This window comes from Loxodonta africana, chromosome 3 (genome assembly GCF_030014295.1).
Source record: "Loxodonta africana isolate mLoxAfr1 chromosome 3, mLoxAfr1.hap2, whole genome shotgun sequence".
NCBI classification, from domain to species: Eukaryota; Metazoa; Chordata; class Mammalia; order Proboscidea; family Elephantidae; genus Loxodonta; species Loxodonta africana.
In genome coordinates, this window is record NC_087344.1 from 81782301 (window position 1) to 81806534 (window position 24234).

General features: G+C 42.4%; 1 protein-coding gene across 1 annotated transcript in view; it reads left to right on the forward strand.

The window, feature by feature from the left end:
* The window catches only part of ARMH1 (armadillo like helical domain containing 1), a 39041-nt gene that overhangs the window by 2224 nt on the left and 12583 nt on the right, over positions 1-24234 (forward strand). The window contains exons 2-3 of the mRNA XM_023554319.2: positions 12403-12515; positions 13577-13803. Of these exons, the coding sequence (XP_023410087.2) occupies positions 13598-13803 (206 nt within the window). The 5' untranslated portion in view covers positions 12403-12515; positions 13577-13597. The remainder of the gene's footprint in view (positions 1-12402; positions 12516-13576; positions 13804-24234) is intronic.

Consider the following 24234-nt stretch of genomic DNA (forward strand, 5'->3'; position numbering starts at 1 on the left):
CATTGTAGTTTTGATTTGCATTTCTCTAATGGCTAATGATTGTGAGCATTTCCTCATGTATCTGTTAGCAGCCTGAATGTCTTCTTGGTAAAGTGCCTGTTCATATCCTTTGACCATCTTTTAATTGGGTTATTTGTCTTTTTGCTGTTGAGTTTTTGCAGTATCATGCAGATTTTAGAGACCAGACGCTGATCAGAAATGTCATAGCTAAAAACTTTTTCCCAGTCTATAGGTACTCTTTTTAAGATTTTGGTGAAGTCTTAAAAAAAAAAAAAAATTTTTTTTCTTTTTTTGGATGAGCATAGGTGTTTGACTTTTAGGAGCTCCCAGTTATCTAATTTCTCTTCTGGTGTTTATACATTGTTAGTGATGTTTTGTATAGTGTTTGTGCCATGTATTAGGGCTCCTAGCGTTGTCCCTATTTTTTCTTCCATGATCTTTATCGTTTTAGATTTTATATTTAGGCCTTTGATCCATTTTGAGTTAGTTTTTGTGCATGGTGTGGTGTATGGGTCTTGTTTCATTTTTTTTGCAGATGAATACCATTATGCCAGCGCCATTTGTTAAAACAAAACAAAACAAAAAAACAAACCCAGTGCCATCAAGTCGATTCCAACTCATAGCGACCCTATAGGACAAAGTAGATCTGCCCCACAGAGTTTCCAAGGAGTGCCTGACAGATTCGAACTGCCAACCCTTTGGTTAGCAGCCGTAGCACTTAACCACTATGCCACCAGGGTTTCCTACCATTTGGGCCTTTGTCAAATATCAGCTGCTCATATGTGGATGGATTTATGTCCGGATTCTCAATTCTTTTCTATCCATACATTTAACAAATATTTACTGAGCACCTACTGAAAGGCCGGCAGTTCAAATCTACCAGCCACTCCTTGGAAACCTGGTGGGGCAGTCCTTCTCTGTCCTATAGGGTCACTGTGACTCGGAATCGACATGAGAGCAATGGGTTATTATGTACCAGACACTGAGCTAAGTAAGATTCCTTGGGCTGTAGGTGAAGATTAAGCTTTTGGCCTGATTTCCATAAGCCTTAACATGAGAGGGAGAGATACCATGCATGAACCAACTCTAATTCTGTGCCAAAGATAAATACTGTGAAAGAACAGGCCCTAAGGATTTCAGGAACTCACTCAGAGGGATGGCAGCAGGAATGGCTTTTAGGCTGGGCCGTGAAAGACTTGTAGAGATTTGAAGGGAAAAGAACTCCTTACAGGAACTCAAAGAGGGGAAATCCGAGAATGGGTGCCAGAAACTGCATAAGGTATCTTCTAGCCAGAGGAGAGACTAGTGTGAGAGTGACCTTGGAAGAAGAGTTAGGCCCAGATCCAGGAGGGTCTTTGATCCTAAGCTCAGCTTTGCGCTTGTAGATAGTAGATCTTACTGATAGTAAAAATTTTCCAATACGTTTTACCCCTAAGATCTTAGACTGTCCTGAGGACAATGGGAAGCCATTGCAGGGCTTTAATCAGGGGAGTAATGATCAGACTTGTGTTTTAGGAAGATCAGTGCAAAGAATGGATTGAGAGAAGGAGAAAGACCAGTTAAAAAATTGTTGCAGTATTGGGGAAGGATTATGGTGGCCTAAGGCATGGAGAAGGAGCCCTAGTGGCACAGCGATTAAGTGCTCTGATGCTAACTGAAAGGTCAGCGGTTCAAACCCACCAGCCATTCCATGGGAGAAAGATGTGGCAGTCTTCTTCCATAAAGATTACAGCCTTGGAAACCCTATGGGGCAGTTCTACAGTGTCCTATAGGGTTGCTGTGAGTCAGAATGGACCGACAGCAATGGGTAAGGGATGGAGTGGCAGCAGGAATGAAGAGGAGGGGATGGATTTCTTATAGACTTATGAGCTGGAAAGAACTGGACAAAGTGACTGATGGGTGTAAGGACGTAGGAGAAAGGAAGGGTGCCTTCTAGATTCTTGACTTACTCAAACGGAACAGAGAGGAACAGCATTTTTAGGAAGGAGTCAGTTCTGGTCTTAGAATGATGAGTTTAAGATGCCAGTGGGACATCCAAGTGGAGGTGTCCAGGAGGCAGTTGAATATGCCTATAGTCTTCTCACAGGAGAAATCTAAACTGGAGATAGAAATGTGGGGGACTGTAGTGCCTTATAGATAGCAACTAGTGGATTTGGTAAGCTTACCTGGGGAATATGTATAGAATAAGAAAGGAAGAGGGCCTGGGATAAAGCCCGGAGAAGCACCCAAATTTGAGGGTCTGGCCAAGAAGAATGAACCGTGAAAGTAGTTCAGATGAAGTGTCCCAAATGGTGAGAAGAAAACCAGTAGTAGAATGTGGTGTTTTAGAAGCCAAGGGAAGAAAGTGTTGAAGGCTGATGATTAATCAAGTAAAATAAGGTCTGAAAAGAATCCACTGGATTTAGAAACAAGGAAGTTGTTGGTGATCTTTAGAAGTACAGTTCCAGTAGAAAAGGTCAGATTAACAGTGGCTTAAGAAGTGGGTGGGAAGGTGAAGGAGTGAAGACTGAATGTACAGTGCATTTCTAAGAAATGTCCCAGTTATTTAGGAGAAGAAAGAGAGAAGGCAATACCGGAAGGAGACATAGGGTTTTATTCAGATGAGAGAAATGCCATTGGGATTGATCCACCAAAGAAGAAAATGACGAAATTATAGAGGAAAGAAGATAACTGAGAGTGGTGCCCCTGAAGAAGGAATAAAGTATGAGATCCAAAGCACTGGTAGAGAAATTCTCTTAGAAAAGTGGAGGGACATTTGAATTGAACAGAAAGTGAGAGTGCGTTGAGATTAGTATGTTAGTAGGTTTGGTGACAGGAAGTTCAGGGAATTCTTGTTTGATAGTTCCTATTTTCTCTGTGAAATAGGGACATGATATCAGGCAGTGAGAGTGGGATGAAAGGATGGCGTAGGAGGTTTGAGAAAAAAAAAAAAAAAACCACTGCCATTGAGTCGATTCCGACTCATGATGACCCTATAGGACAGAGTAGAGCTGCCCCATAGAGTTTCCAAGAAGTACCTGGTGGACTCAAACTGCAGGCCTTTTGGTTAGCAGCTGTAGCTCTTAACCACTATGCCACTGGGGTTTCCAAGAGCAGAGAAAGATTGAAAATGCTGCAGTAGAGAATGGGAGTGAGATGAATGAGTAAGGTAGCATACAGACTTCTGGGCAGTTCTGATGGTCCTGTTGAGGCTGGTGACCATTAATTTGTAGCAGCACCAGTCTGCATGGTTGTATATGTATCTTTCCCCCATGAACATTCGTCCACCTAGTGGTGGGTGCAGAGAGGTTAGTTGAGTTGATCCTGGTTTGGGTTTTACCAGGTGGATGATGCAATGGAAAAGGAACTTGAAGATCCTAGCAAGAAAATGGTTGAAATGATGGACCTTAGAACCTAAGCTAGATAGAGTAAAGATGCATGGACTAGAGGGCCCAGTGAGGTCAGAGAACCCATATCTTGGTACTAATTGAATGAGAGAGTTGTGATCAGAAAGTGGAGTAATGATATTTGAGTGGTTCCAGTGATGACAAGGTCTAGAATGTGGCCATGAGAATGGGTTGCAAAGTGGAGTACAGAGATGGTGGGAACACCGATATAGCCATGAAAATCCTCCTGGAATAAGGTGGGAAGGGAAGGGAGATGCTTGTGAGCTAGGTACCAAAGTCCTTGATGAATAAAGCTAGTTATTCTAGAAGCTGGACTATAAAAGCATAAGGAAGGGCAGAGGTCAGTGTAGTCAAGTAGCATGACCCTCAAAGTAGCAAGCATTTTCATAAGAAGGAAGTGGAATAAGGAACTGGATTGGACTTCAGTGAGGAGACACTAGCCGCCACCCCAACCCTGAGATCCTTTGGGTGTAAGAGTATGAGCAGTCTCCATAAGAGAGGGCTATGTAGAAGTGGATCCCTCAGGTAGAGCCAGTTGGAGGTGAACAGAGGGACTGTGGAGAAGCTGAGGGTGGGAAAGACTTTGCCAATCAGAAACAATAGTTTTTGAGATCACACTGAGAAGGTTAGGAAGAGAAGGAAGGACAGATAATTAGGTCAATGAAGATGAAGCATATAACACCGAAGTAGGTCAGGGGAGAGGATAAAGAGTTCTGCAGGGAGGAGATGGGGGAAAAGAAGTCTATAAGGAGAGGACGGAGACAAAGGATGGATGTGGGAAAAGATGGGGGCAGATGGAGTCTGTAGGGAAGTCATGAGTGGGAATGAGTGGGAAACAGAAAGGGCTCTATGAGAAAGAAGTGCATGTGTGCCTGAGGTGGAAGTGAAGGTGAGGACACCCACTTTGGCTGTGTGTGTGTGTGTGTGTGTGTGTGTCTGTGTGTGTCTGTGTGTGTCTGTGTGTGTCTGTGTGTGTCTGTGTGTGTCTGTGTGTGTGTGTGTAACAGTGACTGGCTTGTTCTCTGCAGGGCCATCTGGGGACAGTGAGCCAGGCTGGCAACCCATGCCTTGGAGGCTTCTTGCTATTAGAAATGTATCTTCTGATTCATTAAAAAAAAAAAAAAAAACCCTCAGGAAATTTTATTTAGAAACAAGACCTATTGACCTCTTGATTTTTAATACCTCCTCTCACTTGTTGCTAAGGACCTTTGGCTTTATATGGAAGCTGAGGTTTCTGAGATGTGTGATTTTAGTTTCTCTGTGTGAAGAAGAACCATTTGGCTGCCATAGAAATGATTTATGGATGAGTCCGGATTTATTAATCACCTCTGAAGATAGAGAGGAAATGAAAATCAAAGAGTCCACTCTTGGCTGAAGACAAAGTAGGTTTGCGGCCCTTGCAGAAGACCTTGCCAAGGTGAGAAGGCCACAAACAAACCAATTTGGACCAAGATTCCTAATCCAGATTTTCATTTCATGTGCTTTGATTTTTTTGCAGACCATTTTCTCTCCAAGGTAACGTAATGACTGTTTTAATTGTCTGCCACTTACAGAGAGACTCCAATAAGCATGATGGCATCCGTATATTTTCCTCTGGCACTCCATGTGTGCTCCTGTTCTTATGATCAAGCTGGTGAAGCTGACTTTTACTGCGTATTGCCGCATGCCATGATCAGTTGACTATAAATTAAATCCTCTTTTCCAAAGCCATTTTCCATTAGTGCTAATTTGTTTGCTTCTCATTTCCGCTGATCATTAGAGTCTCTGGTTGTGAGCACCAAATTGGAAATAATTTCTTTGACATTTCAAAAAAATTTTTCCCCTTCTTGAATGCCATTTGGCTGCAGCTAAAGAACATTATGGTTTGCAGAAAAACAGTTCACTCCAATTACAATTTAACTGACCGTTCATGGCACTGAATCCCTGTCCTTAGTGTCCAAAGATGACACCACTGCTGACATTGCTATTTCCTGTCATAGCTGTAAAATGCCTCATAGACTTTGCACTGGCCTTCCTGGATGGAGATTCTGCCACCTTGCACATGGCAGCTTTGGGAAGTTGGTAGTTTTATAGACCTACATATCATATACATTCAAATAGAACCATCTAAACAGGGGCTGGCTGATTTCTTCACTCATTCGCCCAGAAGCACTTATTAACCATCTATTTTGTGCCAGGCATTATGCCAGACCCTGGGGACACAGATAGGGAAGACCAGCCCCTGCCTTTGAGGAAGTCACGCTCTAGTGGGAAAGACGGGGTAAGTTTTACAACATAGTAAGGGAAGAGGTGTTCTAGATGGGACCACAGAGCAGAGAGCCCCTAATTGTTTCTGGGAATTTTCCAAAGGGCAAAGAGGAAGCTGGTCTGTCCTGATGGCAGAACAGCTTTCAGATGCAGAAGGCTCTGATAGGACCTGGGGAATTGGGAAGTTGAGGTTTGTTGTAATACAAAAGTGACTAGAGACGAGATTAGGTTGGGGCCAAAGTTTTAAAGGGCTTTGTATGCTACATTGAGTTGAGACTTTATCCTTTAGGCCAGAGGGAGCAATTGGAGGGATTTGGGGCTGAAAAAGGAAGGAATCATGGAAGCGTGAGGAATAGGTAGTCAAGGAAAGGCTTTGTTTACGTATTTACTTGGTTGACAGAGGTTGAGCAAGTGTGTGAGACAAGTCAGAGGAGATGGAAAGATTGAACATAGAGGGCATGGAGTCTAGTACACATGGAAAAGGAGCCCTTGTCATTGTTTGACACAAGGGAAGGCTAGGTGCTGGTATGATATGCGTAAGAATGGAAGGGCAGGGGAGTTGCACTTGATGAATCCAGTTTTCTCTGTGAAATAGGAAGCGAGGTAATCTGGGCATCCTGCTTGATTGCTCCCCTTCTTCCATCCTCACCAGGTCCTGTTACTTCTCCCTGTGTGACATTTCTAGAGTCTACTTCTCTCCAATCCTAATATCATCAGCATCTTCAGTGGAGTTACTGGAATGACCGCTTAACTGGTGCCCCATACCTGTCTTGCCCCCTTCCAATCCTTTTTCTACACTGTGGTGGAGATGATAGATCTAAAACAAAATCTCTTCTTGTCACTCTTGACTTAAAACCCTTCAGTGCCCTCACATTGCCCTCAGGATAGAATGCAAACCCTGTAGTAGGAAATATGAGGCCCTTCATTCTCTGACTTCTGTTTTTTCAGTCCCATATCTTGCCACTTCCCTTATACTGTACACTGTCTCACCTCTGAGCCTTTGCATACTTTATTCCCTCTGAACAGTTCACCTCTTCGCCTGGCTAGCTGCATGTTGCCTTTCAGCCTGGACGGCATCTCCTCTGGAAAGTCTTTCATATCAGCCACCACCCGACCTTAGGTGGCCCTTCCTCATATTCAAAAGTACCCTGTGCTTACCCTGGTGCAGCACCTACCACACTATTGGAGTTGAAATTACTCATTTACAGGGCTCTATGCAAACTCTACCCTCGAGGGCAGGGACTGTGTCTTTTTCACATTTATCCCCAGGGGCCTAGCACAAGGCATGCAACATACTTGTCACTCACAATTTGTTGAATTTCATGCTTAGTGGAATTGCTGATAATGAAGATGGAGGTGGGGCAGATGGATTCCTAGTTATGTTTGACTGTCTTCCGAGGCAACTTACTGAGGCCTTACATACAATGTGACAGGCGCTGGGGACTCAAGGACAGCAAACCATGAGAAATATCATGGTGGATAGGCATCAGGGGAGACAGCATTCTGAGTCGGAGGCGATGGTCAGTGATGTTGCTGGAAATGGTGATGTGGCAGGTGGGGGGGCGGGAGCGGAATTTCAGTTGTGCCAGAAGGTAGCTGGAAGTTCTTTGGGCTGAGATGTTTGAAACTTTATCCTGAGGGTAACGGGGAACTACTGAAGGGTTCTAAGAAGGGAAATCTGTCAGTTTTGCGTTCTAGAAAAATGTCTTGCATCACTCTGGAGATCAGGGTGGGGTAAATCTGAAGGCCAGTTAGGAGGCTGTTGCAGTAATTCATGTGAGAAATAAGAGTGTCAATGAAGATAGTGGCAGTGGAGATGAAGATAGGCTGATTTGAACTCCCTCTAGAGGTAAAGCTGGCAGAACCTGGCAACAGTTCAGATAAGGAGGTCAAAGGAGAAGAATAAGTCAAAGATAGCTCTTGGGTGACTAGGAGGGAGGTAGCCAAGTCACTGAAATAGGATGGACACAGGGGAAGGAGCAGGTGTGGGAGAGTTGAGGAGCTCATTTTGGGACTTGTTGATTTGAAGTGCCTGTGAGGCATACCAATAAAGAAGTCCACTTAGACCAATAAGGACAGTCCATTTAAACATAGGGATCAGGAGCTCATAGGCCCAGACTGGGGATGTGGATTTGGGAGTCATAAGCCTGTGATGTAATTTGAAGTGTTGGCAGTGGAGACTGCAAAACGTGGGACGTGAACTGAAGACAGGAAAAGGACCTGCACAGGAACCTGAGGAGGATCCACAGAGTCAGGAGTAGAACCAGGAGAGTGGGGTCAGGAAAGGAGAGTTTTGAGAAGAGAGTCATCAGCAGTGCAATGTCAACGCATCAGAGACATCAACAAGATGGGACTGCAAGCTAGCAACTGAATTTGACAAGAGGTTGTTGGTGACAGTTTGGAGAGAGCAGAATTAGCACTTTGGCAAGAACCTAGGCTTTGGAGTAATACACAAATCTGGGTTAAAAATCCAGTTCCACCAATTTTTGGATGTGAGACCTTCAATAAATGAGCAAACTTTTTTAAACCTTAGTTTCCTCATCTGAAAATTGTGGTGTCCGTAAAACACTAGAAAGCAGCCATCTAAGATGCATCAATTGGTCTCAACCCACCTGGAGCAAAGGAGAATGAAGAACACCAAAGACACAAGGTAATTATGAGCCCAAGAGACAGAAAGGGTCATATAAATCAGAGACTACAGCAGCCTGAGACCAGAAGAACTAGATGGTGCCCGGCTATAACCGATGACTGCCCTGACAGGGAACATAACAGCGAATCCCTGATGGAGCAGGAGAACAGTGGGATGCAGACCTCAAATTCTTGTAAAAAGACCAGACTTAATGGTCTGACTGAGACTAGAAGGACCCCGGAGGTCACGGTCCCCAGACCTTCTGTTAGCCCAAGATGGGAACCATCCCCAAAGCCAACTCTTCAGACAAGAATTGGACTGGACTGTAAGACAGAAAATGATACTGGTGAGGAGTGAGCTTCTTGGCTCAAGTGGACACATGAGACTATGTGGGCAGCTCCTGTCTGCAGGGTAGATGAGAAGGCAGAGGGGGACAGGAGCTGGCTAAATAGACATGGCAATACAGGGTAGAGAGGAGGAGTGTGCTATCTCATTAGGGGGAGAGCAACCAGGAGTATATAAATTTTTGTATGAGAGACTAACTTGATTTGTAAATTTTCACTTAAAGCACAATAAATTAAAAAAAGAAAATTGTGGGATCTTAAGAGGAGTAAAGCTAATATATATAACAAAATCCATTGCCATCGTGTTGATTCTGATTCATAGCAACCCTATAGGGCAAAGTAGACTGACTGCTCCATAGGGTTTCCAAGGAGCAGCTTGTGGATTCAAACTGCTGACCTTTTAGTTAGCAGCTGAGCTCTTAACTATTGTGCTGCCAGGGCTCCACATTATATATAATATATATGGTATTATATATATACACAACACGTCTATGTATGTGTGTTTGTGTGTGTGTATATTGTCTTTAGTTAGCTCTTAGGGTTATCCCCATTACCCTCAGAATAAATACTCAAAAAACTTTACTTCCTTCTCCCATCATCATTCCTTCCTTCCTCTATCACCCTGAAAGACACAATCTTTCCCCTTTTACCTTGGTGTCTGAGAAGTTTACAGGATTTATCCTAGCAACTGATTCTTGAAATTGGCACATTTCTTTCCTTTTCTTGATGTTCTTTTTAATTACTTCTTAAAATGTTTCTTTTTTTTTGCAATCCTTATCAAATCTTATTTAGAAGAAATGTTGAGATAAAAATAAGTAAAGAATAAGTGGCTGGAGACTCTTGATTAAACATGGCAGCTTGGTTACCGCCCTTTACGTCCCCGTGAACTCTGAAAACCTTAGTGGCATAACACCAAAGAAATATAGGAAGATATTAACTCACAGAAGTTCAGAGAATGAGAATGGAGACAACAGCTGATGAAAGAGTTCAGCAAATATTTGGAAGGTAGCAGGCAGGTGGGGGAATGGTAATTGTCTTGAAGCAGAGGAAGTTACAGACTATGGTAAGTGCCAACAGAGAGAGATTACCAGCAAGAAGCAAGTCAGTTCACCCAGTTTAACCTCCCAGAAGCTTAGTGCTTGGAAGCACAAGTTCCCACAGAAGGTCATAAATGAGGTACGAGGCTGAACACCGGGATTGGCTGAAGTCTATGTACAGAGCACTTTGCCCCCACCTCAGACCTCCTCTCTCAGCAGCAAAACAACTATTTTTGCCGCATAAGGAGAAAGGAACTCTGAAGGCCACCATCTCAGGGACACCAGGTATAGTTTGAAGGGCAGAGATGAGATATCAGGCAGAAAACTGAGTGGTTAAGGGCAGGTCTACGCACTGGGCTGTGGTAGCCTCAGCCCCTTGCCCAAACCTACTCCCAGGATGCCCACAGCCAGGCATCTGTCACTCCTACCCACCTTTCCTAGAAAAAAAAAAAAAAAGACACCTCTACTGACTGACATTTATGGGTTCCCCAATAAAAAGGCATTTCCAAAAACTGAAGGACAGAGTACCTGATTACAAGAGCCCATCAAGGGCCTCATATAATAAATGGAAAAAAGACCTGTACCAAGGTACATCATATAATTTCACAAAAGCCTTTAAAAGCTTCATGAGTGAAAAAACAAACAAAGGCATAGGAATCAGAATGGCATTGCACTTCCCGACAGTGACGCAACCTGAGAGAGGCTTAATTCCGGAGTTATATACCCAGCCCATTCATCATGAGGGTAGAAAAAAGTTTTGTTCAGCCTTTGAAAAACACACAAAAATAATTCTTAAGAAGCTACTAGAGAATGTGCTTCAACAAAATGAGGGAGTAAGCCAAGAAGGACGAAGATACATGATTCAAGAAATAGGGCATCCAACAGAGAATGGTAAAAGGAAATTCCAGGACAACATTTATGGACCAGGCTTAGGGAGGAACCAGTCCAAATGGGAGCAGAAAAACAGGTCTGTGGAGAGGGGTCTCCAGGGAAAAGATGGGCCTAATCAGTTATAGGTTGAGCATTTAGAAACATTATTGCTACATATTTGAAACATTTGGAAGAGATTAGCTCTTGGTAGTTAGAAAACTCTACCACTTATCTGTCAGCTTGTCCTACCATGTAGCTTGCGTGTTGCTGTGATGCTGGAAGCTATGACACTGGTATTTCAATTACCAGCAGGATATCCATGATGGACAGGTTTCAGTGGAACTTCCAGACTAAGACAAACTAGGAAGAAAGGCCTGGCAGTCAGCTTCCAAAAAGTAGCCGATGAAAACCTTATGGATCACAGCAGAACACTGACTCATTTGCTTTAGACACATCATCAGGACGGATGAATCACTTGAGGAGGACATAGTGTTTGGTGAAGTAGAGGGCCAAGGAAGGGCGAGAGAGACCTTCAGTGAGATGAAATGGCACAACAGCCAATGATGCACTCAAACTTGCTGGTGACCATGAGGATGATGCAGGACTGGGCAATGTGTCCTTCTGTCGTACCAAAAGGTCACCGTGAGTCAGAGTGGACTCAATGGCACCTGTCTATCTAGTTAGAAAACTTAGCAACTGAAGAAAGAAAAGACACTTGTTAACTGCAGGTTAAACCAACTCGTAAGAGAAAGAAAATGTAACAGTAGTTACTGCTATTATGAACAATAAACAATGTTTATTAGTCAATAATGTAAACACTGTTGATTTAACTATATCTTGTGAGGCTAAAACCAGTTGCAGTCGAGTCAATTCCAACTCATGATGACCCCGTGTGTGTCAGAGTAGAACTGTGCTCCACGGAGCTTTCAGTGGCTGGTTTTTTGGAAGTAATCACCAGGACTCTCTTCAGAGGCACCTCTGGTGGATTCAAACCTTCAACTTTTCTGTTAGCAGCCAGGCCTGGGGCATACACCATTTGCACCACCCAGGGATTCATTTGTGAGGGTGGCGGTAAGGGGACAGGAATGGGGGCTAGAGAGGTATAAGAGCTAATTCCTCAACTGCCATAATAAGAAATCAATAAATATTGTCTGAAATTTATAAATCAAGTAATATTTGTATAAGCTCAATATTTGGAAATACGGAGGTAAAAACCAGAAGAAATAGCAAAAAGTTGAAAGTGGGTCTTCTCTGGGTTGAGGCTAGAGGATGGAGGCGGGTGAGGCAGATACTGTTGCTTTTTGAGTTTTAACTAAACAAGTGGCTGAGCTGGGCCTTGAACGCAGTGTGACTGCTTGTGTTCCTTCCACTCTACCACAAGATTCAGAGCTCCTCAGGGCTCCCAACAGCACCATGTTCATCTTGACATCTCCCACAGCACCTGTGCAGTGCCACCGGATGGGCAGTATTACTGCATTTGTTGGTTTTCTTTTCCTATTTTCAAGAGAAAACAGGAAAAGGCTGTGGCCTAAGACACCTTCAGGGGCCATTATGTGGAGAGTCCTACTGCAAGTTTCCTTGGTGTCCTGGAGTTTGCTGGGTGCATCTCTCATTGGCACTTTGAGCTTGGGCCTAGAAATGGTCCATCTGAGGCAGGGAAGGGGCACGGGGTGTTATCTTGCCTTATAGAGCTAATGGTGGTGTTTCAAGCACTCGTCCTTGGGGTCTAGAACAGCTACTTCATCCCCATTTTCTCGAGGGCACTTTAGCTGTTGAAGGGGGCCATGGCCTCTGGAAATTATTCTCAGACTTATGGCTATAATTCACCATTATTAATGTATGATCCTGTGAGGGATTTTGGTCATTCCTGTGTTTATGTTGACCCACAGTAATTCACCTGGTTCTTAAGGCTGGCAGAATTTCGTGTTTCTCTCCATCCCTGAGGCTACGTGGACGCCCTTCCTGGGAGCACATATCCAGTGTCCTCTGGGGAGGAGTGGAGGTTGGTGTGTATGTATGTCTGTCTCGGCATGCCTCAGATTATTGCTTCCTAATAAAATTCTGATAGCTCGGCCCCATCAATATCTCAAATACATGTGAGGAAACGTTAATTTAGAATCAATTTTAGGATGTTTCAGACTGTAAAGTCCTTTTAACTAGATCTCTGGTGAAGATGTAGAAGCACTTTATGGGACTGTAAATTTCATGTTGAACAGTCTTCGTGAAATACACATCTCCCCTACACACAAGCTGTTCTCTCCATATCAATCATGGCCCCTGCAAGTAATGTTTCACAAATATTCTGTAAATCACAGAAAACCCCATGATAATGTGAAATATGACTTTCACTTGTCTGTTAAACAAAAGAATCGCACATGCCTTTCTCCCATCAGCACTAACATTTGTTATGGATAATAACACTTTCAATCACAACTATTTTTGGAAAACGGGTTTATTTTAAATCTTCCCTCCCCCACTGAAAATACTCTCCCAAGGACACAGACTCCTACAAACCACAGTCCATTAATCCAACTAGGGAATGGGAACTTTTTCTTCCCACTAACTTTTTTTAAAAGTTATTTTTAAGAGAGTTAGTATAAAAGCCCAAGGTACAAGGTGAAGGAGCGTTTTACCTTAGCTGATTGGCATAAGAGTGGGCCAGGTTTCTAAAGGCCCCAAATCTCTGAAGTGACCCTGTGTGAAGTGAGGTGTTAGAGAGACCCAGGTTTTTAGCAAGCACCTTCATCTCACCTGGAGCTGTGGTCCTTTGAGTTGCTGGCATCAGCAGAGATGCCAAAGAGGTAAAAATTTTAACTGTTAAAGAGCAGACTTTTACTACCCGGGTGTTCGTAATTCCATTACAAAACAGCCAGAGAGTCCATATTCAAGTATCAGATCCCTAGTCCTAGAGATGTATTCTAAATGTAGCTACACCCATGGGGATTACAGAGGCTCAACCTTCCTCCAGTTAACTTCTGGAAAAGCAAAACCCACAGAGTCACATATAGGGCTTGCATGGCTCTTAATACTGTGGTAACCTGTCTGTTCTCTCTCCCTCTGTAGACAACTTCAGGACTGATTGATATGACTTCTATAAAGGAGCAGGCAGCAATTAGCAGGCTCTTAAGTTTTTTACAGGATTGGGACAAATCTGGCAAAGTGGCAAGGAGTCACATCCTCAGCAGTTTCATTGAAACCAACCAAGGCAAGACTGCCCCTGAATTGGAGAAAGAGTTTTCCCAGGGAGCCAGCTTGTTCCTGGTACGGCTGACCACCTGGCTTAGACTCACGTATCCTTTGCTCAAGGGGGAAAAAAATGATGCAATCTTCAAAAGAGAAAAAGAGGGTTGTTAGAGGAGCTTTTCTTTTGATTCTCTCTAGTATTTTAGAGTAGAACATCTGGTGATAAAAATATCATCCTAAAAGTCAACAACTTCCTCAACTTCCTGTCTTCCCCACCTATAAGTCTATCTTAGCTCTCACCCCTTACCTCTTTCGCTCACATCAGAGTTGAAGAAGTAGGTATTCCTCTATTTGTTTTGCACTTGAATCCCCTCCCATCTCCTTAAGGTCTTTATTCTTTGTTTCCTACGTCTTTTCTCTTTGCTTATTACCAGCTCTTTTTCATCAGCATGTACCTGATGCTTAAATCTCTTCTACCTTAAAAAATAAAATGAAACCCCTGTCTCAAACCTGTATCCTCACCCAGCTCCTACCCTTCGTGGTGATGCTTCCTGAAAAAGTCGATCCTCTCTCCATGTCTTCCCCCTTTTATCCTCCACTCACTGCAGTCTAACTGTTACCGGAATAAGGTTCTTGCCTCTCACTGGTCAAGAATGAGCAGGTAAGGCACGTATTTTTCCACAGGAACAAAGCTTTATTGAAGAGGCTTGCAAGCGGAGACAAGAAGGGCCTAGAGCGACGCATACCCTCATCTCACAGAACAAAAGACAGCCCGAGTTTTTAAAAGTTCTTGGGTGGGAAAGGATTCATGTTTACTCATAGACACAGGCAGGGATATGTTGACTATGGTGTGCACAGCAGCTTTCCAAGATGGCTCCTGTCCTGGAGGCCTCTGGGATTCGTAGCAGGACTTATTATGGGGTGTCACGCCTGTGCAGTCTCCCTCTCCCCAGGTTTGATTCCCCGGCTGGGGCTGTAGCCCCTCACTGCCCCTGGTGGAAGGTCACACAGCAGTCACAGGTGGATGTTCTGCACATGTCCCTGGGCCAGGTTTTCTCCAGCTGCTTCTGAAAGGCAACTTTAAAGAAGTTTGTGGGCTATTTTTAGGTACCCTGCCCCATTGTTCTGGGGAATGGCTTTGTTTCTGCACCCTGGCCCATTTCTTATTTTGTTTGCAGATTTGGGGGCCCCTCTGTTCCTTGTCTTACTAAGTCTCTAGGTTCCACACTCAACCCCCATTACTTCCCTGATAGTGTAGTCTATTTCTCCTTTACTTGTTTCTCCTCTAACCACAGCAGTCTCTTTGCTATTTTTCAAACAGGCACCCTCTGATCTCAGGGCCTTTGCTCCTTGTCTTATAACTTCTGTCCTCACCACTCCACTGATACAGGTCTTGCCAAGGTTACCAGTGATTTTCTAACTGCAAAACCAATGACTACATCCTCAGTCCTTATATGTAACCTCTCAGTGGCTTTTGTCAACCTTTCCCACTTCTCAAGACATCCTTCCCTTGGTTTCTGTGATAGCATTTCTCCTGGTTTTCTTCTCTTTTTTTGTCCTTTCTATTTCTTCTTCAACCATTCCTTAAATGTTGGCATTCCATGGGACTCCATCCACATCCCTCTTCTCTGCTCACACTGATTCTCCCTGAGTGATCTAGTCCATTGCCAGGATGTCAATACCACTCAGGTTGAGGACTCTTAAATTTTACCCCCACACAAATTACTCTGTGGAACCTGAGCTCTATACCCATACGTCTTAGTTATCTAGTGCTGCTATAACAGAAATACCACAAGTGGATGGCTTTAACAAACAAATTTATTCTCTCACAGTTTAGGAGGCTAGAGGTCCACATTCAGGGTACCAGCTCCAGGGGAAGGCTTTCTCTCTTTGTCGGCCGTGGGGGAAGGCCCTTGTTATCAATCTTCTCCTGGTCTAAGAGCTTCTCAGCGCAAGGACTCCAGGTCCAAAGGACATGTTTCCCTCCTAGCTCTTCATTCTTGGTGGCATGAGGTCCCTCTCCTCTCTGCTTGATTCTCTTTTTTATATCTCAAAACAGTTTGATTCAAGATACAACCTAATCCTGTAGATTGAGTCCTTCCTTATTAACACAGCTGCCTCTAATCCTGCCTCATTAGCATCATAGAGGTTAAGATTTATAACACGTAGTCAAATCACATCAGATTGTAGAATGGTGGACAACCACACAATACTGGGAATCATGGCCTAACCAAGTTGACACACATTTTTTGGGAACACAATTCAATCCATAACACCATACATCCAACTACCTCCTGCATTGGTATCCCACAGGATGAAGCTCGTATTTCTAGACTGAGAAACCAGATGAACAGAGTGCTGTTATAGGGCAAGAGAATACAAAAGGAGGAACAACTGTGGGGTAAGTCAGTTTGGTTTGAGACTGTCTTAGTCATCTGGTGCTGCTATAAAAGAAATACCACAAATGGATGGCTTTAACAAAGAAATTTTATTTTCTCACAGTCCAGTAAGCTAGAAGTCCAAACTCAGGGCATCAGCTCCAGGGGAAGTCTTTCTTTTTCTGTTGGCTCTGGAGGAAGGTCCTTGTCATCAATCGTCCCCTGAACTAGGAGCTTCTCTGTCCACGAATCCCGGGTCCAAAGGACACACTCTGCCCCCAGCACTGCTTCCTTGGTGGTATGAGGCCCCCCTTTCTGCTTGCTTCCCTTTTGTTTTATCTCTTGTAAGATAAAAGGTGGTGCAGGCCACACTCCAAGGAAACTCCCTTTACATTAGATCAGGGATGTAACCTTAGTAAGGGTGTTACAATCCCACCCTAATCCTTTTTAACATAATATTACAATCACAAAATGGAGGATAACCACACAATACTGGGAATCATGGCTTAACCACCAAGTTGACACATATTTTGGGGGGGACTCAATTCAATCCATGACAGAGACATGTTAGGTTTTGAGGTACCTGTGCTCAGGAGCCCCAGAGGCAGATCTGGACAGAAGAGAGATATGCTAACCATCAAGGTGTTGGTTCAAGTTATACATAGATTTAAGAATACTCCTGCTCTGTGTGCCCATAACACTCTATGGATTCATCTCAGACCCTTTCATTATAGTTTTTCATCTTGCCTGAGCCCTTTCCCCTTTTCTAAACCCCCTCCTTATTTAACTCTTTCCCTCTCCATTATTCAGGTCTCAATTTAAATACCATTTTCTCAGGAAGGCCTTTTCTCAACCCTAGGCTAGCTTAAACCCAGTGCCATCGAGTCAATTCCGACTCATAGTGACCCCATAGGACAGGGTAGAACTGCCCCATAGAGTTTCCAAGGAGCGCCTGGTGGATTCGAACTGCCGATCCTTTGGTTAGCAGCCATAGCACTTAACCACTATGCCACCAGGGTTTCCAGACTAGCTTAGGCCCCCTATTATATATACTCATAGCACATTCACTACCATAATAGTCATAATATTTTATTGTTATTACCTGTTTCATATCTCCCCACTGGACTTTAAGCTCCATGAGGGCAGGTATTACATCTGTTCTATTCATTTATGCATTTCTAACACCTAGCACAATGCCTGGCACATAGTGGGTGCTTTATACATGTTTGTTGGATAAAGGAATGAATGAACCAATGAGTCTGCAGCTAGGCAGAATGGAAGGTTTAAGTAAGCACAGCTCTCTTTTTTGTGCATTCAGGTCTTTGATAAAATTATTAATCAGGGGGCAGGGCCAAAACGGCTGACTAGGTAGAAGCTACCTCGGATCCCTCTTGCAACAAAGACTCGGAAAAACAAGTGAATTGATCACATACATGACAATCTACGAACCCTGACCATCAAACACAGATCTAAAGAATTGACCTGAGTGACAGAGACTGAGAACGAACAACCACGGGGAAGCAGCGACTGTTTTCCGAGCCCAGAGCCCGCGTCCCAGTCAGGAAACCTTGGTGCCGGGCTTTGGACTGGGTGCAGGGGAGCTGAGCACAGCATCCTGAGATGGCGCAAACACGGGATGCAGCCCTAGCCCCCAGAAGGGACCTCGGGGGAAGCCCAGCCAGTGCACGCAGGCAGCGCAGCGACGTGGCTGACAGGAGGAGAAGTCACCAGGAGGCAGCAACTGGTTTTGGAGCCTGGAGGGCGGCGTCCCAGCCGGGGAACCTTGGCGCTGGGCTTTGGACTGGGAGCGGAGGAACTGACCATGGCTTCTGAGACAGCACAAGCACGCGATGTGGGCCTGACCCTCGGGAGCAATCTCTACCCAGCCAGTGCACACAGTCAACACGCCCCCTCGGGAATCTCAGACAAAACAGTCATCCCAAGCAAGATAAGTATATTCCGGGGTGCCACTCTCTCCTATTTATCTGAACCCTCCCCTCCCCTTCCCAGGCGGCTTCATTAACGTTGGAATTTCCTGAGCCAGAGAGTGAAGTGCGCTGCAGTTTTTCTTTCTTTCTTTTTTTTTTTTTTTTTGGTCTTTTCCTAACCCATTCTCCTGGCCTGAGAGAAGCAGCTACAAAAAACCCAGGGACCAAAACTCTTTCCCAAATTGGACTAAAAACACAGAACCAGCTCCAGCCAAACATATGTGACCCGCAGTCTTGGGCTTTCATCCCTACAGGGAACAAGGTGGCTATTATAATGCAAAGGCATTTCTGATAGGGATCTGACTGTAATTGTTTTAGCGGATTACTGGAAAGACAAGTTTCCCGGATCTGATATCTCTGCATATTCAACAGAGCCCTCACTGACCCACAACAGGGAACTGAGGGCTGAAGCTCCCCCCAGACCACCTAGCTTCCTGCCTTAGGGGTCTAAGGAGGGTGACACCTACCAATCTGTAGAGGTACTTGCATTGGGGGCCTAAGGTACAGCTGCAGAGCCCACCCACCAAAGTGCTTTGGGAATAGAGACATACCTACCTCACTGGCACTTGGGGGAAGTCTGTCAGCATCCTGCCTGCCCCCCCCCCCCCAGAATGTGAAACCCTGCTGCTACTAGAATCTGGTGCACACAACTATCACCAGTACTTCTCTAGGTGGATAGGTGACAGTCTGCACCACATACTTGATGACCCAAAATCAGATTCTACTCAAGAATAGTGAATGAACTCTTAGGCTTATATATCTGGTAACAGCCCAAACCAGCTGGTAATAGGACATAAGTGATTCAAGGGCTACAACAATCAAGATGGCACAATCTAGTAGCCCATCTATGTATATTGAAAGAAAACAAAACAAGATAAGACTCAATGAGCAAATATAGACTAAATCACTGCAATATCTTAGAGATGGCTTGGAGACAGCAGTCGATATCAAACCACATAAAGAAGCAGACCATGATTGCTTCTACAACTCCCCAAACTAAAGAATCAAAATCTTTCCCAAATGAAGATACAATCCTGGAATTGCCAGATGCAGAATATAAAAAACTAATTTACAGAATGCTTCAAGACATCAGGGATGACCTCAGAAATGAAATAAGGCAATCTACAGAAAAAGCCAGGGAACACACTGATAAAGCAGATGAAGAACTCAAAAAGATTATTCAAGAACATAGTGGAAAAATTAATAAGCTGCAAGAATCCATAGAGAGACAGCATTCAGAAATCCAAAAGATTAACAGTAAAATAACAGAATTAGACTAATTAAAAAAAATGAAGAAAGCCTAAGAATCATGTGGGACTCTATCAAGAAGGATAACTTGCGTGTGATTGGAGTCCCAGAACAGGGAGGAATAACAGAAAATACAGAGATAATAATTGAAGATCCGTTGGTAGAAAACTTCCCTGACATCATGAAAGACGAAAGGATATCTATCCAAGATGCTCATCGAACCCCATTTAAGATTGATCCAAAAAGAAAATCACCAAGACATATTATCATTAAACTTGCCAAAACCAAAGATAAAGAGAAAATTTTAAAAGCAGCCAGGGATAAAAGAAAGGTCTCCTACAAAGGAGAATCAATAAGAATAAGTTCAGACTACTCAGCAGAAACCATGCAGTCAAGAAGGCAATGGATGACATATATAGAGCACTGAAGGAGAAAAACTGCCAGCCAAGAATCATATATCCAGCAAAACTCTCTCTAAAATATGAAGGTGAAATTAAAACATTTACAGATAAACACAAGCTTAGAGAATTTGCAAAAACCAAACCAAAGCTACAAGAAATACTAAAGGAAATTGGTCAGAAAACCAATAATATCAGATACCAGCACAACACAAGGTCACAGAACAGAACATCCTGATATCAACTCAAATAGGGAAATCACAAAAACAAATTAAGATTAATTTTAAAAAGAAAAAAACTCTCAAAACAGGGAATCATTGAAGTCAATATGTAAAAGATCACAATAATCAAAAAGAGGGACTAAATACAGGTGGCATAGAACTGCCATATGGAGAGGGAAACCAGGCGATATAGGACAATACAAGTTAGGTTTTTACTTAGAAAAATAGGGGTAAATATTAAGGTAACCACAAAGAGGTACAACAACTCCATAACTCAAAATAAAAACCAAGAAAAACATAACAACTCAGCAAACGAAGTCAAATACTATGAAAATGAGGAACACACAATTTACAAAGAAAAAGAGCACAAAAAAGTAAGTGGAAAAATGAAATTGTCAACAACACACACAAAAAAAGGCATCAAAATGACAGTACTAAACACTTATCTATAATCACGCTGAATGTAAATGGACTAAATGCACCAATAAAGAGACAGAGAGTCTCAGACTGGATAAAGAAACACGATCCATCTATATGCTGCCTACAAGAGACACACCTTAGACTTAGAGACACAAACAAACTAAAACTCAAAGGATGGAAAAAAATATATCAAGCAAACAACAAGCAAAAAAGAGCAAGAGTAGCAATATTAATTTCTGACAAAATAGACTTTAGACTTAAATCCACCACAAAGGATAAAGAAGGACACTACATAATGATTAAAGGGACAATTTACCAGGAAGACATAACCATATTAAATATTTATGCACCCAATGACAGGGCTGCAAGATACATAAAACAAACTTTAACAGAACTGAAGAGTGAGATAGACACCTCCACAAGTATAGGAGACTTCAACACATCACTTTCGGAGAAGGACAGGACTTCCAGTAAGAAGCTCAATAGAGACACGGAAGACCTAATTCCTACAATCAACCAACTTGACCTCATAGACTTATACAGAACACTCCACCCAACTGCTGCAAAGTATACTTTTTTTTCTAGTGCACATGGAACATTCTCTAGAATAGACCACATATTAGGTCATAAAACAAATCTTTGCAGAATCCAAAACATCGAAATATTACAAAGCATCTTCTCAGACCACAAGGCCATAAAAGTGGAAATCAATAACAGAAAAATTAGGGAAAAGAAATCTAATACTTGGAAACTGAACAATACCCTGCTGAAAAAAGACTGGGTTATAGAAGACATTAAGGAGGGAATAAAGAAATTCATAGAATGCAACGAGAATGAAAACACTTCCTATCAAAACCTCTGGGACACAGCAAGAGCAGTGCTCAGAGGTCAATTTATATCAATAAATGCACACATACAAAAAGAAGAAAGAGCCAAAATCAGAGAACTGTCCCTACAACTTGAACAAATAGAAAGTGAGCAACAAAAGAATCCATCAGGCACCAGAAGAAAACAAATAATAAAAATTAGAGCTGAACTAAATGAATTAGAGAACAGAAAAACAGTTGAAAGAATTAACAAAGCCAAAAGCTGGTTCTTTGAAAAAATTAACAAAATTGATAAACCATTGGCCAGACTGACTAAAGAAATACAGGGAAGAAACAAATAACCCGAATAAGAAACGAGATGGGCCACGTCACAACAGACCCAACTGAAATTAAAAGAATCATTTCAGATTATTACGAAAAATTGTACTCTAACAAATTTGCAAATGTAGAAGAAATGGATGAATTCCTAGAAAAACACTACCTCCTAAACTAAAACAATCAGATGTAGAACAACTAAATAGACCCATAACAAAAAAAGAGATTGAAACGGTAATCAAAAAACTCCCAACAAAAAAAAAAAAGCCCTGGCCTGGACAGCTTTACTTCAGAGTTCTACCAAACTTTCAGAGAAGAGTTAACACCACTACTACTAAAGTTATTTCAAAACATAGAAAATGACGGACTACTACCTAACTCATTCCATGAAGCCCACCATATCCCTGATACCAAAACCAGGTAAAGACATCACACAAAAAAGAAAATTACAGACCTATATCCCTCATGAACATAGATGCAAAAATCCTCAACAAAATTCTAGCCAATAGAATCCAACAACACATCAAAAAAATAATTCACCATGACCAAGTGGGATTTATACCAGGTATGCAAGGCTGGTTTAATATTAGAAAAACCATTCATGTAATCCACCATATAAATAAAACAAAAGACAAAAACCACATGATCTTATCAATAGATGCAGAAAAGGCATTTGACAAAGTCCAACACCCATTCATGATAAAGTCTCAGCAAAATAGGAATTGAAGGAAAATTCCTCAACATAATAAAGGGCATCTATACAAAGCCAACAGCCAACATCACTCTAAATGGAGAGAGCCTGAAAGCATTTCCCTTGAGAACGGGAACCAGATAAGGATGCTCTTTATCACCTCTCTTATTCAACATTGTGCTGGAGGTCCTAGCCAGAGCAATTAGGCTAGACAAAGAAATAAAGGGCATCCGAATTGGCAAGGAGGAAGTAAAATTATCTCTATTCGCAGATGACATGATCTTATACACAGAAAACCCTAAGGAATCCTCCAGAAAACTACTGAAACTAATAGAAGAGTTTGGCAGAGTCTCAGGTTATCAGATAAACATACAAAAATCAGTTGGATTCGTCTACATCAACAAAAAGAATATCGAAGAGGAAATCACCAAATCAATGCCATTCACAGTAGCCCCCAAGAAGATAAAATACTTAGGGATAAATCTTACCAAAGATGTAAAAGACCTATACAAATAAAACTACAAAGTACTACTGCAAGAAACTAAAAAGGACCTACTTAAGTGGAAAAACATACCTTGCTCATGGATAGGAAGACTTAACATAGTAAAAATGTCTATTCTACCAAAAGCCATCTATACATACAATGCACTTCTGATCCAAATTCCAATGACATTTTTTAATGTGTTGGAGAAACAAATCACCAACTTCATATGGAAGGGAAAGAAGCCCCGGATAAGTAAAGCATTACTGAAAAAGAAGAAGAAAGTGGGAGGCCTCACTCTACCTGATTTTAGAACCTATTATACAGCCACAGTAGTCAAAACAGCCTGGTACTGGTACAACAGGCACATAGACCAATGGAACAGAATTGAGAACCCAGATATAAATCCATCCACATATGAGCAGCTGATATTTGACAAAGGCCCAGTGTCAGTTAATTGGGGAAAAGATAGTCTTTTTAACAAATGGTGCTGGCATAACTGGATATCCTTTTGCAAAAAAATGAAACAGGACCCATACCTCACACCATGCACAAAAACTAACTCCAAGTGGATCAAAGACCTAAACATAAAGACTAAAACGATAAAGATCATGGAAGAAAAAATAGGGACAACCTTAGGAGCCCTAATACAAGGGATAAACAGAATACAAAACATTACCAAAAATGACGAAGAGAAACGAGATAACTGGGAGCTCCTAAAAATGAAACACCTATGCTCATCTAAAGACTTCACCAAAAGAGTAAAAAGACCACCTACAGATTGGGAAAGAATTTTCAGCTATGACATCTCCAACCAGCTCCTGATCTCTAAAATCTATATGATTTTCTTAAAACTCAACCACAAAAAGACAGACAACCCAATCAAGAAGTGGGCAAAGGATATGAACACGCACTTCACTAAAGAAGATATTCAGGCAGCTAACAGATACATGAGAAAATGCTCTCGATCATTAGCCATTAGAGAAACGCAAATCAAAACTACGATGAGATTCCATCTCACTCCAACAAGGCTGACACTAATACAAAAAACACAAAATAATAAATGTTGGAGAGGCTGTGGAGAGATTGGAACTCTTATCTGCTGGTGGGAATGTAAAATGGTACAACCACTTTGGAAACCTATCTGGCGTTTTATTAAAAAGTTAGAAATAGAACTACCATACAACCCAGAAATCCCACTCCTCGGAATATACCCTAGAGAAATAAGAGCCTTTGCACGAACAGATATATGCACACCCATGTTGATTGCAGCTCTGTTTACAATAGCAAAAAGCTGGAAGCAACCAAGGTGTCCATCAACGGATGAATGGTTAAATAAATTGTGGTATATTCACACAATGGAATACTACGCATCGATAAAGAACAGTGATGAATCTGTGAAACATTTCACAACATGGAGGAACCTGGAAGGCATTATGCTGAGTGAAATTAGTCAGAGGCAAAAGGACAAATAAGACCACTATTATAAGATCTTGAGAACTAGTATAAACTGAGAAGAGCACATACTTTCGTGGTTACGAGGAGGGGAGGGAGGGAGGGCGGGAGAGGGT